The 13253-nt window shown below is 37.1% G+C and overlaps 2 protein-coding genes across 2 annotated transcripts in view; both read right to left on the bottom strand.

Moving 5' to 3' along the window:
• The window catches only part of LOC124639381 (TBC1 domain family member whacked), a 38762-nt gene that overhangs the window by 16041 nt on the left and 9468 nt on the right, over positions 1–13253 (bottom strand). The gene's annotated exons all lie outside the window — the stretch shown is intronic.
• LOC124639380 lies at positions 2468–12535 on the bottom strand. Its single transcript, XM_047176713.1, has 3 exons — positions 11940–12535; positions 3843–4827; positions 2468–3613 (listed from the first exon to the last, which is right to left on the bottom strand). Exons 1-3 carry the CDS (start codon positions 11975–11977, stop codon positions 2786–2788), a joined length of 1851 nt encoding a protein of 616 aa, XP_047032669.1. The 5' UTR covers positions 11978–12535; the 3' UTR covers positions 2468–2785.

The raw sequence follows: 13253 nt of genomic DNA, 5'->3' as shown, positions 1-13253 counted from the left end.
CTGGTTTTCGATACGATTGCTTTCAGAGCATTATACTTCACGAGTGTTGAGAATAAACACAATACCTAATACGGAATACTGGATAAATAACTACTTTATCTACATTTCTGATTGGTCCAGATAATCTTAAATCTTTACTTATACATACGAAAGTCAGTCTGTGTCTGCTTTTCACGACAAAGCTACTGAACCAATTTAAATGAAAAATTCACAGATAAAGCCTGAGAAAGGACACAACACATACAGGGTTCTAACCGGCAAAATGGTTCTCTCGGGATGTGTGTGAAACCGCTAGAAACAGTTAATACTTATAGGCTATAAAAAATATCTTAATTCTATGAAAAGAAATGTTATCTTATCTTTTACAAAGGAATAAATCTAGCCTAGAACGTACAATCAAACGATTGCATATTTGTAGCATTACAATACGTGCTAACTATTCTAATCAACTATGCAAATGAAAGATTTTAAACTTTCGTTAGGCACGTACGGATTGAATATCGAACGAACTACTTTGAATTGCAACCTAGCAGATTACAGTTCATATAACCCTTCTATAGTCATCGCCAAACTTTTTGTCGAGAGATGCGTGAAGGTGCGATCAATTTGGATTCTTGATCGAATATGAAAAAGGATGATTACCATAATGCCTACTGATTATTAAATATTAAATACCTATTATAATAATGCCGCCAATCAAAACAAACGAGTGCCCATTGTCAGTTCACATGTTATCGTCAAAATTCTCTCAGGGTCAAAATTAACAATGCCTGAGAACATGATTCGTGTAAATAAGAACGGTAAACATGATTTATGTGGGTATAAGCGCATCGTGACTTCCGAAATGCTTTACTTATCTATACTGATTGATATTATAAATCTAAAAAGTCTGTTTGTTTGTAGGTACTGATTCGTTTTGAAAATTTTCTCTGTGTTAGCCCCATTGATTATGACTACGGGCGTCGGGCTATCATTATCCAAGTGTGCGGAACTGTTATGACGGGACGCGGGGTGGCACCGTTTCAAGGGAAGCTAGGTTTTCCCACCTATCATCAAATTACTTTACTGCCGACCTGCCCATTAAGAGAATAATAAAACACATTCTTGTCCAAATATCTTTACCGATCTCGAGGGGTATAGCGACATCCACGTAATTACTGGTCGGAATTTAGTTGCAGACTGCTATCCAGTTTTGCGAGAGCTGTAACTGCAAGACAACTGTAAACCCTCGTCACAAATTGCTTGGAACCCGGTTCAGTGCCCGTTGATTTAATAGAGCTGTTACAATCATTATTTTCTAATCCATCATCAGTAACAAGATTACGAATAAGTGTATCATCTGCTCCAAGTCAATCCAAATCTTCAGATACCCAATTGGGTTTTATATTCTTTACCACATTCTTGCTTCCACAAAGGTTATTGACTATACTAAAATAGGCATCAAATACCTGATTTTATATTGGCCATTTAGCATACTTACATAAGTTACTTTTTTCCAATTTGGCTCAACCGTCAAGGTCCAGCGGCATTGTTGATTGGTGCCAAAACCGGAACATGAGGTAATGATGATGTTATTGCATAAATCGTGACAAATATTTGTGGCTACTGGTTTAATACGTCATATGATCAGACATGGCATTTAAAGAATTTGAATGGATTCCGATTATAATGGAAAGAAGACATGTTTTTGTAAGCAAATAAGGAATGTATCATTTGGAACTATTCTTTTAAACTGATCTTATGTAACTGACAAGTGAAAGATATAACTTTTGCTGTATTTAAAAGCAGCCTTAATAGAAACTCACGCACATAAATAACTTTTCATGCAAATACATAGACAGGATGCACTTAACAACAAAGAAAAAGTTCCCATCCATCCGAAACTTAAGTGCACCTGTTGTGAACGCACTTTCCATTTTGTTCCAACACTAAGTACTTTTAACTACAAAAAGTAGTACAGTCGACTCTTGTTAATTCAAACCTGCGATATTTCGAACCTATCGTTAATTCAAAGTTATCACGAGTTCCCTACAAAATCTCTTTATATTTCGAACTAAATCAATACATTTTTATGCACTTGATAATTCGAACGAAAAAAGCATTGCTATATCTGTAACAAAAAGGACGTGTTAATTCGAATTCTTAGTCGTCCAACACTCGAGAATTCAAAGTTGCAGAGAGAAAGAGGCGGAAAGATTGTAAGTCAGAATCAGAGAGCAGTCTGAGGAGCAGCAATCTGTTTTGAAGCAGTATGACGGAGCTGTTTCGAAAGATTAATTAATTCACATTATGTATACATATATGCACACAAATGTGTCTTTAAACTTTTGATATTGTTATAAAATAGCAGATTTTATAACAATATCAAAAGTTTAACAAATAATAATTGATCAACACTTAATAATTCGAAATTTTATTTATTTTCTCTCACAAATTTCGAACTGTTATACGGGATCCTCGAACACGGTTTTTAAAAAAAACTAATTTTACACACAAAAATGATTATATTGGTTTTTCACCACAATTGACAGTATTTAAGGATATTTGGACACTTAGAAATAGTAGAACTAGAAATAGGAATAGTAACGAATTGGTAATTGGAAATAGTACCGATATGTGTCGAGAATGACAACAGACTGCCCGCGCGGGCGAATCCGACGTATATTTATATTATTATAATTTGCTGACATAGCACCCTCTACATGGGGTTGCAGTATTAAAATAGGGTATAACAACCCCCCGCATAAGACCGAAATTTGGGGTTAATTACCGAAATTCGGAAAGGTTATATTACTTCCCTAAGTCGCGGTAATGGGATAGAAGCGATAGAATGCAGCGAAGCGTTGTCGTTCTCGACGTGAGTATCGTTATCAATGTTTACATTGTTTCTATTGATAACAAATGCATTCTTATATTTTAATATAATTTTAATTAAGATGTATATTATAAAAGAAATTACAATTAACAAAATTATAAAGGTAAGTATTGAATAATGCGTCCCGTATTTAATAATAAATGGTTTGTCATCTATGATCTTATCTAATTCCGCGAATATTTCTTTATGTTTGTTTACATTAGATGTTAAATCGTCTAAATCGATATTTTGGAAAAGAATAGGGGACGTATTATTATTAATCGAGTTATAATTGATTTGACAACATGAGTCATTGATAATATTAAAATCTAGTATAGGGCTAGGTATACTTATATTATAAGAGTCATCTGAAGTTATCAGTCTTACACTTTTTGTATAGATTGTGCACTGTTTTGGGGTATCTAAAATACCCGTACCGGACACTATAATCTCACGCATTTCTGAAACACCACACTCGATAGACACTTTATTCGGACGAGACTGCACGAAAATCCACCGATTGTTTATTAGTGGTTGCCAAATGTCTAGCTCGCCGAATATGGTTTTGGTAACACACCGTTTAGGAATAGCATTAACAGTTTTCGTTAATAGTTCACTTTCGCATATCGGGTTATCACTTGTCGTCGAGATTACCGGTACTTCGCATAAAAAGAACTCAGAGTATATGGTCTTACACTTACGTAAACTATCTAAATTACAATATAATTGTTTACTATTAGAAATAGCAATATACGAACTATAGTTCGGCCATTCAGAGAATGCGTTCCTGACACGTCGCGATTGAACTGACGACGTAACTACATTCATTGATTATTGATATAATAATGTTGTTTTAATGCTCCTCAATTGTTAAAACGGTAAACAACCAGCAAAAATATTTTTATCGTAACTGCAACGCCATTGCAAAGTTACGTCGTCAGTTCAATCGCGACGTGTCAGGAACGCATTCTCTGAATGGCCGAACTATAGTAGGAGAGATTAAACTATAACTATTTGGGTTATCCACTCTATGAGGAGTAGGCAGAGCCAAAGTATGATATAAATTGAATTCCTCATTGGTAACGAGGGGCACTTGCAAAACAAATACAAGTTTATTCTTAAAATAATAACATGCAACATTAGATATACTTAAAATTAAATGAATATTATCTAGGCTTAATGATATAGGAATCCCAGTGTCCCGTGGTAGGTGCCTATCGTTATCGGCGAGTTCACGGTATAGTTGGGCAGGCGTTACAATGTTAGGATGTAGGATGTTTTGACTACTGAGTATAATTGCGTTTATCAAGTCTTCGAGTTGAAACGATAATGTAAGCAAAGAGCTTTCAAGGTTGGTAAGTATGGAATGGACTTTTGTTTCTATGATTAAATTGTTTGTAATTTCTGTGATATTTGTTATTTGTTTAAGGAATGATATTAATGATTCATTAATGATTTCTTGATTGGTTTTTAATTTGTTTATAATATTTTTATAGGACTCTAAGGTAGAAGTAGTAACTAAGATATTTTCTTTTATTAATGTTGCCATTTTCTTTTGATTATTTTGTATAGATTCTATAGCAGAATCGTATTTAAGAGCGTCGTCTTCATCAAGCGTGCCGAAAACGTGCTTAAATACTGTACCTATACCGCCAAACCATGCATTACGTTTGTATCGCTTTGAAATAAGATGATAAATAGAATCATATTCTCGTTGAACGTCTGTAAAACGAGCTGTTAAAGGAGATAGCGTGTTTTCACAAGAAGTTAAGTTAAATTTTTGACAGTTAAACCTTAATGTACCTATGATTTCATTCAAATTAGTAAGATGAGGTTTTATGAAAGATATATCTACATAACTAATTACGTTTAAATTACTCTTAATTATTTTAAGTTTTCCCAGGCTATCGAAGTAGATACCAGCGTTTGAAGGATAAGGCTTGACAAAGTCCGATCGTGCATCGATTGGAATGCTGAAAGATAGAATGAAATATGAATTAGTGTTGCTCATCGGATGAAACTTCAGCAGGTTTTATTTCATCGAAATGGTGTGTCACATGACGTCGATTTATAAGAAGAGTGACAGTGTTATTATTATGAACCGATATGATTTTATATGGTCCTTTCCAAATGGGAGATAAGGCTTTCCTTAGTCGTAAATGATTCTTAAGATAAACTAGGTCGCCAACCTTGTAATTGGGCGGCGGTTTAGTGTGATTGTCGTAGTAAGCTTTTGAATGTTCCTTAGATTTTAGAATATTTTCTACTGCCTTTTCTCTAGTAAATTTGAATTTGTGTTGTAACATTCTTATGTAATCCGAATATGTTGTATTAGGTGTAGTTTCGTATATCGAGTTTGGAATGAATGGTTTATGGCCAAAGACTAATTCGTAAGGTGTAAATTTCGTGGTGGAATGAATTGTCGTATTGTAGGTAAGCATAGCGGTATATACGTAGGTAGGCCAATTGTCTTGATTATTATTAATGAATGATTTTAAGTACTCTTTAAGTGTAGAGTGGCTGCGTTCGAGAGCTCCTTGCGTTTGTGGATGATAGGGTGATGCCCAGAGTAGTTTTATCTTTAAGAATTGGCAAGTGGTTTTAAAAAGGTCAGAGGTAAAATTAGTACCTTGATCGGTAAGTATTGATTTAGGAATACCGAAGAGAGAGACGAAATGGATTAAACAATCAGCTGATTCTTCAGCTGTTGTGCTGCGTAGCGGATAAGCGACAGAATATTTTGATAAATCATCCTGTATGGTGAGTATATATTTCAGCTTTGCTGTACCAGATTCAGGTAGGGGTCCTACTATGTCTAATGCTATTCTTTGAAATGGTGCAGTGGAAGTAGTGGTTATTTCCATAGGGGCGCGATTAAGTTTCCTAAGGGCTTTATTTTCTTGACAGGATTTGCATTTCTTGATATAGTTTTCTATGTCACTTCTCATTCCCTTCCAATAAAATTGTTCTTTAATCCTAGAATACATTCGTGATGAGCCTAAGTGCCCGGCGATTGGAATATCGTGGTTTTCCCTTAGTATTTTGGGTATTTCACTCAATGTAGGATAAATTATTTTATTTACGTAAACGTGTATGCGGATTGGAGTGTCGTGAAACAGGTAAGTCAAAATATTGTAGATTTTAGTGTAGGAATGTCGGTCGAAAGGGTTTTTGAAGTCAGAGGTAGCTATATCTGTGATCGATGAGTCTAGTATGATGTCATTTCTCGCTCGTTTCAGGGTGTTGTATATATCAGGATAAGATGATTCGTCGAAATGGTGAACTTTAGTAAAAATTAGGTAAATATCTTTATTTTCTAAGTTTATTTTCAGGAAGGAATGGAGCTCTTTTTCAGCGTTAAGAATTTCGTCTTTGTCTTTATCACTAGAGAGTATTTCAGAGATGTACGGGTTTGATTCGTCTAAGTCGATTGAAGTGGGTATTAATATAGTTTTATAAGGGCATTTGAGTAAGTTTTCGTTATGTTCAGTTATAATGGTATTTGTTTTAAATTCTTTACGCGATATTGATTTCAAAAATTTGGAATAGTCTTCGTCGTTTGCTTCTGATTTAGTGTTAGATTCTGTTGGCGAAGGTATTTCGATGTTATCAAAATTGGGGTTTATATCAATACTCTGTGGGCTAAGGTCAAGTGGTCCTAGGTCTATAAGTTCTGGTAAACTGTCTTCGGTATGAGTAGGGATAGCGTCATGAGCAGTATCAGACTCGGGAATAGTATCCTGTTTACGATTAGTGTCGTTGTTTAATAATTCATTATCATCGAATGTGAACGGTATATAAGGGGGTAGATCTAAGAGGGGGTCTTCCAAAGGGTTATCGATTAAATCATTAGGGCTTGTAGGTAAAGAGTCGGGAGATGGTACATCTATTGGATTAATTGGGAATCGGGACAGAGCGTCAGCATTGGTATTAATTTTTCCTTTCTTATGGATTATATTATAATCGAATTCCTCTAGTTTTAGGCGCCAACGAACTAGTCTAGATCCCGGGTCTTTACAGTTAAAAAGCCATTGAAGTGGTTTGTGGTCTGTTACGATAGTGAATTTACGGCCATAGAGATATGGTCGAAAGGCTTTCGTGCCGAAAATAATAGCGAGACATTCTTTTTCTGTGACGCTATAATTGCATTCAGCTTTGTTAAGAGTGCGGGAAGCAAAAGCAATAGGCCGATCCTTACCGATCTGACCCTGAGAAAGGATTGCGGATATGGCGAAGTTAGAGGCGTCACATGTTAATAGAAAGGGCTGTGAAAAATCGGGATATGCTAATATCGGTGAAGTGGTTAATTTGTTTTGTAATGTTTCAAAAGCGAGTTGTTGTTCGTTATGCCATTTGAAAGATGCGTCCTTTTTTAGAAGGGATGTTAAGGGTTTCGCGAGTTTGGAAAAATCTGGAATAAATCGTCTATAATAAGATACAAGACCCAGAAATGATTTTATGTCTTTGGGGGACTTCGGTATTGGGAATTCAGTGATAGCTTTTATTTTTTCGGGGTTCGGTTGCACTCCATCGTTATTTATTAAGTGACCTAGGTATGCAACCTCCTTGCATAAGAATTCGCATTTGTCTGGTTGAAGCTTAAGATTATAAGTTCTAAGTTTTTCGAATACAGCGGATAAGTTCTGAATGTGACTAGCTAAATCAGGGGAATAAACGACAATATCGTCGAGATACACGAAGCAGCGAGAGCCTTGAAGTCCAGACAGGCAAGTGTTCATAAGTTTTTGGAATGTCGAAGGAGCATTTTTAAGGCCAAATGGCATTCTCGTAAATTCAAAATGTCCTTGGGGTACGGAAAATGCGGTTTTGGGTGCGTCTTCAGCAGCAATAGGAATTTGATGAAATCCTGAAGCCAGGTCTAATGTTGTAAAGTACTGACTCTTGCCTAATTGATCTAGTATTTCAGTTATTTGTGGAATGGGGTAAGTTTCCCCTATTGTTATGTCATTTAATTTTCTGTAATCGATAACGACTCTCCATTTGCGTTGCCCCGAAGCATCTAGTTTTTTGGGGACTACCCAAATAGGCGAAGACCAGGGTGAGTTTGACGGTATAATTATTTTTTGATCTAGCATTTTATTTATTTGGTTTTCTACTTCCTTTTTATGACATTCGGGAAAACGATATGATTTAGTTTGGATAGGTATATCGGAGTTTGTTCTAATTTTATGTTCAGTGGATGTAGTATATGTTAATTGTTCGTTTGGGAGATGGAAAATGTCAGAGTATTGTGAGCATACTTGTAGTAGAGCATCCCTTTCTTCGTCATTAAGATGGGAGGTCCTTAATTGATTTAGGACTTCTTTAGTTCTAGTATAAGTGTTAGAGGGAATTGCTGATGTGAGAACTGGTATAGATTGTTCGTCTAGAGCTTGCAAGGTAATATTTAGATTGGGATGGAGTACAACTGTTTCTTCGGATGTATTAACAACTGTGATATTGATTCGTCTATTTGGTTTTACTTTGACTATACAATTTGCAATGAGTAGTGAATCAGATAAGTGTTGGTCTAATATAACGCCTTCTTTAATAAGAGGGTTGCTAACTGTACATTCAATGACTGCTTCTGTACGAGGTGGTATTTTATATATAGGTTCAGAGAAATGCAGTGTGATGGAGTTTTCATCGAAACGTAGTATGTTCTTGTAATAATCGATTTGGCATTTAAATTTTTGCATTAGGTCATTTCCTATTATACCATCATGGCTAAGACTTATGTTCTTTACTACATGAAATTCGTGCGTGCAAGGTTTTGGAGAATTTGGAAATAGTTGCATTTGAAGGCTTCCCATAGTAGGCGTTACCGCGTCGTTGGGGTCAATACCTTTAAGTGTGATAACCTCATTACTTAGTTTTGGGATTCTGGACATAGAATCGAGTTTTAGGAGACTTACACATGAACCGGAGTCGACTAGAAATGATAGTGGATGATCTGCGAATGGAGTTTGGACAGTGACGTGAGGTAGGTATCTTTTCTCAGTATTATTATTTACTTCATATATTTTAATATTTTTTTTATTTTCCAGGTGCTGCGATGTAGGAGAGGTGGTTTGCCCAATCGTGGGTCGTGAACTAGTAGAATTTGAATGGCTTAGGACTTTTGATACTGAAGAATTAGTAATTTTCTTTGAACCTAATAACGATTTATTTTGAGTGGTTTTGACGGATTCAGCGTAAGTTTTTATTTTTAATATATTGGATTCAGTGGGTTGAGTTTTATTTTTAATAATTGATTTTGTTTGATTCGAAGGACTCGGAGGAGACAGTGAATTTGTTTTTATAAGATTCAATGGATTCGGAGGATTCAGAGGATTCAGAGGATTCAGAGGATTCAGAGGATTCAGAGGATTCAGAGGATTCAGAGGATTCAGAGGATTCAGAGGATTCAGAGGATTCAGAGGATTCAGAGGATTCAGAGGATTCGATTTAGTAGATGAGCCAGAAGGTATGGCATCGATTTTGATTCGGTGAGGGTAATTTCCCGAACGATACCTCTCGGGAAATCTTATTCGTTTAAATCGGTCGAGTCTACCGTATCATAACCGCCGTCGTTATCTTGGACTAAATGCACGGATCGGGGCTGTCCTTCATTATTGAAATTTGTCTGGCGACCGGGTGTTGACGGTTGGAAATTATTAGCAAATCTATTGTTATTATATTGTCGTTTGCGACAATTTTCTAAAGTATGACCTACGTTTTTGCAGTAACGACACACGAGGTCACTTGTGTGAACTTTCTTTGAAGTATCCGATACGCGGTATTGATTTGGCATCTGAGGACGATAGTATTGGGGTTGTTCTCGTTTTGGAACAAATTTAGATTTGTCTGTATTAGGAAAATATGTTGGCTTTTTCATAAACGCATTCGACAGTATCTTTTCTTCCGCGACTGCGAAGTTTACTGCAGCATTGAGCGAGTCGGGATCACGACATCTAACTATTTGTGATAGTCGTGGGTGAAGGCCGATAATAAATGTATGGAGAGCTAGATCTTCCATGGCTGCTACGCGTCCAGCTATTTCCGACTTTTTCTTAGTAGGTATAGATACTTGTATTTCGGTAAGTAAGGAGAACATTCATTTCGTACCCAAAACTGAAAGTGCCGGCCAGAAGAAAAAAATAGTAGATTCTTGTAGAGAATAATGCCCTGAAGATTTTTTACTATTACAAGAATTGTCTACAATTAACCCCCAGGCTGCTATTTGACTTTGAAAATACCAAAAAATCCCACAATGCTTGGAGCATTACATTACAGCCCCAAACTGGAGAAGCCAGCCGTTGCCTTCAAACGACTCCTATTCGACCTGGGAAGTCATCAAATGACCCCCCTCTCGCCATGAGAAAGTCAGACTCTTACTGACTAAAACCCATCATGGGGAAACCAGGGCCGCGATAATCCTAACTGAGAGTTCGCGCCTCTCATCCCAGCCGCTGAGGTGGACGTGGAAGACACCACGCGGGTCGGATGTCGAGAAGAATCCTGCCACCGTAGACGTCGGTCTGTGCGGTGAGTTTAGAGAGGCTCATCGTCCCTTCGCCGCCTTGGAGACTACAGGCCCGTGTCGGCGGCGAGCGTTGACCCAAGCCCTCCTCAGACAGTCAGCAAACCCTAGTGGGGCCCACCAGGGTCAGAACCTGCCGGGGCTGCGAGATTGTGCGAAAGAGTTACCGCGGCCCCGGTAGAATATCAGAAGGAACATGATGGGTTTAAATCAGTAAGTCTCCTCGGTGTAGCAGGGGGGGGGGGTATATGGTAGACGTTCAATTAGTTAAAAAAATACTTTGGACGTTATTTGCTGTAACATTCAAGTATAGATTTTTATTCACGATAAACTCAAATAGCAGTCTGAGGGTTAACCGAAGACGTTCCTTATAATAGTAAAAAATCTTCAGGGCATCCTCGACAAGAATAGTACGATATTTTTGCGGGGACAAGGCCTACCGAGGCTGCGGGATTGTTCGAAAGAATTACCGCGGCCCTGGTTTCCCCATCATGGGTTTTAGTCAGTAAGAGTCTTTCACACAGCGAGAGGGGGGTCATTTGATGACTTCCCAGGTTAAGCAGGAGTCGTTTGAAGGCAGCGGCTGGCTTCTCCAGTTTGGGGCCGTAATGTAATACTCCAAACATTGTGGGATTTTTTGGGATTTTCAAAGTCAAATAGCAGCCTAGGGGTTAATTGTAGACAATTCTTGTAATAGTAAAAAATCTTCAGGGCATTATCCTCTACAAGAATCTACTATTTTTTTATTCTGGCCGGCACTTTCATTTTTGGGTACAAAATGTTCGAGACTTGAATGATCTCCTTTGCTAAGCAGGTTTCAATTTTAAGGGCGAACTGATTAACCGTTTCATTTTGACCTTGTTTACAACCTTGGAGTTCGGAGAGTAAGTGTGCATAGTGTTTTCGTTCTCCGAACTGTTGTTTTAAGAACTCTACAAGCTGTTCAAAAGATTCAAATTCTTTAATACTACATATTGTCTCCGCCCTATCTATGAGTTGACTTAATATGTATCTGAATAGAATTGGTTTTTGAGTTTTATTGGCTATATTATAAGCACTTTGGCAATTGGATATAAAAGGGTTTAATTTGTCTCGGGACCCATCGAATGGTTTGATAAACTTTAGTAAGACATTTAGTTCGACCTTTTCTTCAACCTTTTCAGAACGGAGTTGTGCACCTCTAGAGCCACTGGGAACCTCTTCTTTTAAATCGTCTTTAGACATTTTGAAATAATTGAATATAGAAATATAACGCTAAAATATTAAAGTTAAGCCTAGAAAGTACACAAAAGATTATAAAATACAAGTACAAGTATAATAGTACAAGGAGCTGTTTCCACACCGTGTTCGCCGGCTCGAGATTCAGAGCTTATCAGTGATGTCTGGTATGCATTACAATAACAATCACTCGCTGTTGCAAGGATTACAATTTTGTGTAGCGACTTAATATTATGTAAAACAGATAGTAAGTTAAGAATTTATTAATTATCAAGATGTCAATTAGGGAATTGGAAGACTCTGAGTTCTATGCGAGACAAGTGTATATAGTATATCGTCACTCACTGTAGTATTGTCACGACAATGAAGATCTGCCACAGCATGATGATGAGGCCTGATTATAATCAAGGCTCAGGAACAACTCCACACAGCACTTATTTTATATTCCACAGGATTCACTAGCACACAATACACACGCGCACTAGGATGTTGAAGGCATATTTGGGTGAACGTTGTTTATTATTGCCTTTGATTATTGAAGAAAACGTAGCACTGGCACTTTAATTTGTAAGGTTTGTCCTTTGGAGACGTATTCGGGATATATCTGTGTATATATTGAACTTTCGGTATCCCACCGCTGCCACCAAATGTTATACGGGATCCTCGAACACGGTTTTTAAAAAAAACTAATTTTACACACAAAAATGATTATATTGGTTTTTCACCACAATTGACAGTATTTAAGGATATTTGGACACTTAGAAATAGTAGAACTAGAAATAGGAATAGTAACGAATTGGTAATTGGAAATAGTACCGATATGTGTCGAGAATGACAACAGACTGCCCGCGCGGGCGAATCCGACGTATATTTATATTATTATAATTTGCTGACATAGCACCCTCTACATGGGGTTGCAGTATTAAAATAGGGTATAACAGAACCATTTAATATTTCAAAAACTCGATAATTCGTAATATTTTAAGAGTCCCTCGAGTTTCGAGAGTCGACTGTACTTGGTTAAGTAACTATGTTAAATCATGTAACGCCTTGTCTCCGTAAAACTCCATTGCATTATAAATCTGAGTTATTGTTTTTTTGCAGGTACTACTGGACCGTTTCGAAAAATTTCAGTGTTAGATAGCCCATTTATCAAGGAGCACTATAGGCTACTTTTTATCCATGTGAGCGGAGTGGTTCCAACAGGACGCGGGTAAAACTGCCGGCAGAAGCTAGTAATGCAATAAAATGTGGGCCGAAGCTGTCTGGTCGTGAGGAAATGCTAACGTTAATGACAAATTCCAACGCATATGTCCTCATACCAGTACAATATATTGAAGAGAGATAGATGTAGGAAGACACATTGTACAAGCTACGTTTATTTATGCTGCGTATTATAGCTGACTGGGAAGGGTTCATAAGTCTACAAAATTGTAAGTCCATAAGTCTTCTTAGATTTTAAGATTAAAGCAGAAAGGGAAGGTTACCTTTTTTGAAGTCAGGTAAAAGGAGGTTTAAGTTTCTGACGTCGTAGGGGGTAAGCTCTGGAGGTAATGAAGTAATTTTGAAAATTCTTATACCAAAGAAAGCCACGTAATTTGTGAGAATCAAAGGATACATTTTATCCTGATATGGAAAGTAGTTTGAATGGAAAGCGGT

This window comes from Helicoverpa zea, chromosome 19 (assembly GCF_022581195.2).
Source record: "Helicoverpa zea isolate HzStark_Cry1AcR chromosome 19, ilHelZeax1.1, whole genome shotgun sequence".
NCBI classification, from domain to species: domain Eukaryota; kingdom Metazoa; phylum Arthropoda; class Insecta; order Lepidoptera; family Noctuidae; genus Helicoverpa; species Helicoverpa zea.
This window is presented reverse-complemented; position numbering and strand designations above follow the sequence as displayed.

Excerpts from the sequence above, each read along its gene's own strand:
- LOC124639380 (XM_047176713.1), bottom strand. The coding sequence starts at position 11,977 with ATGCTGTGGCAGATCTTCATTGTCGTGACAATACTACA. Across the intron at positions 4,828-11,939 it reads ATTGTCGTGACAATACTACA|CATTCCAATCGATGCACGAT; the intron begins GTGAGTGACGAT and ends TCTATCTTTCAG. Across the intron at positions 3,614-3,842 it reads ATAGTTTAATCTCTCCTACT|AGTTCGTATATTGCTATTTC; the intron begins ATAGTTCGGCCA and ends TGGCCGAACTAT.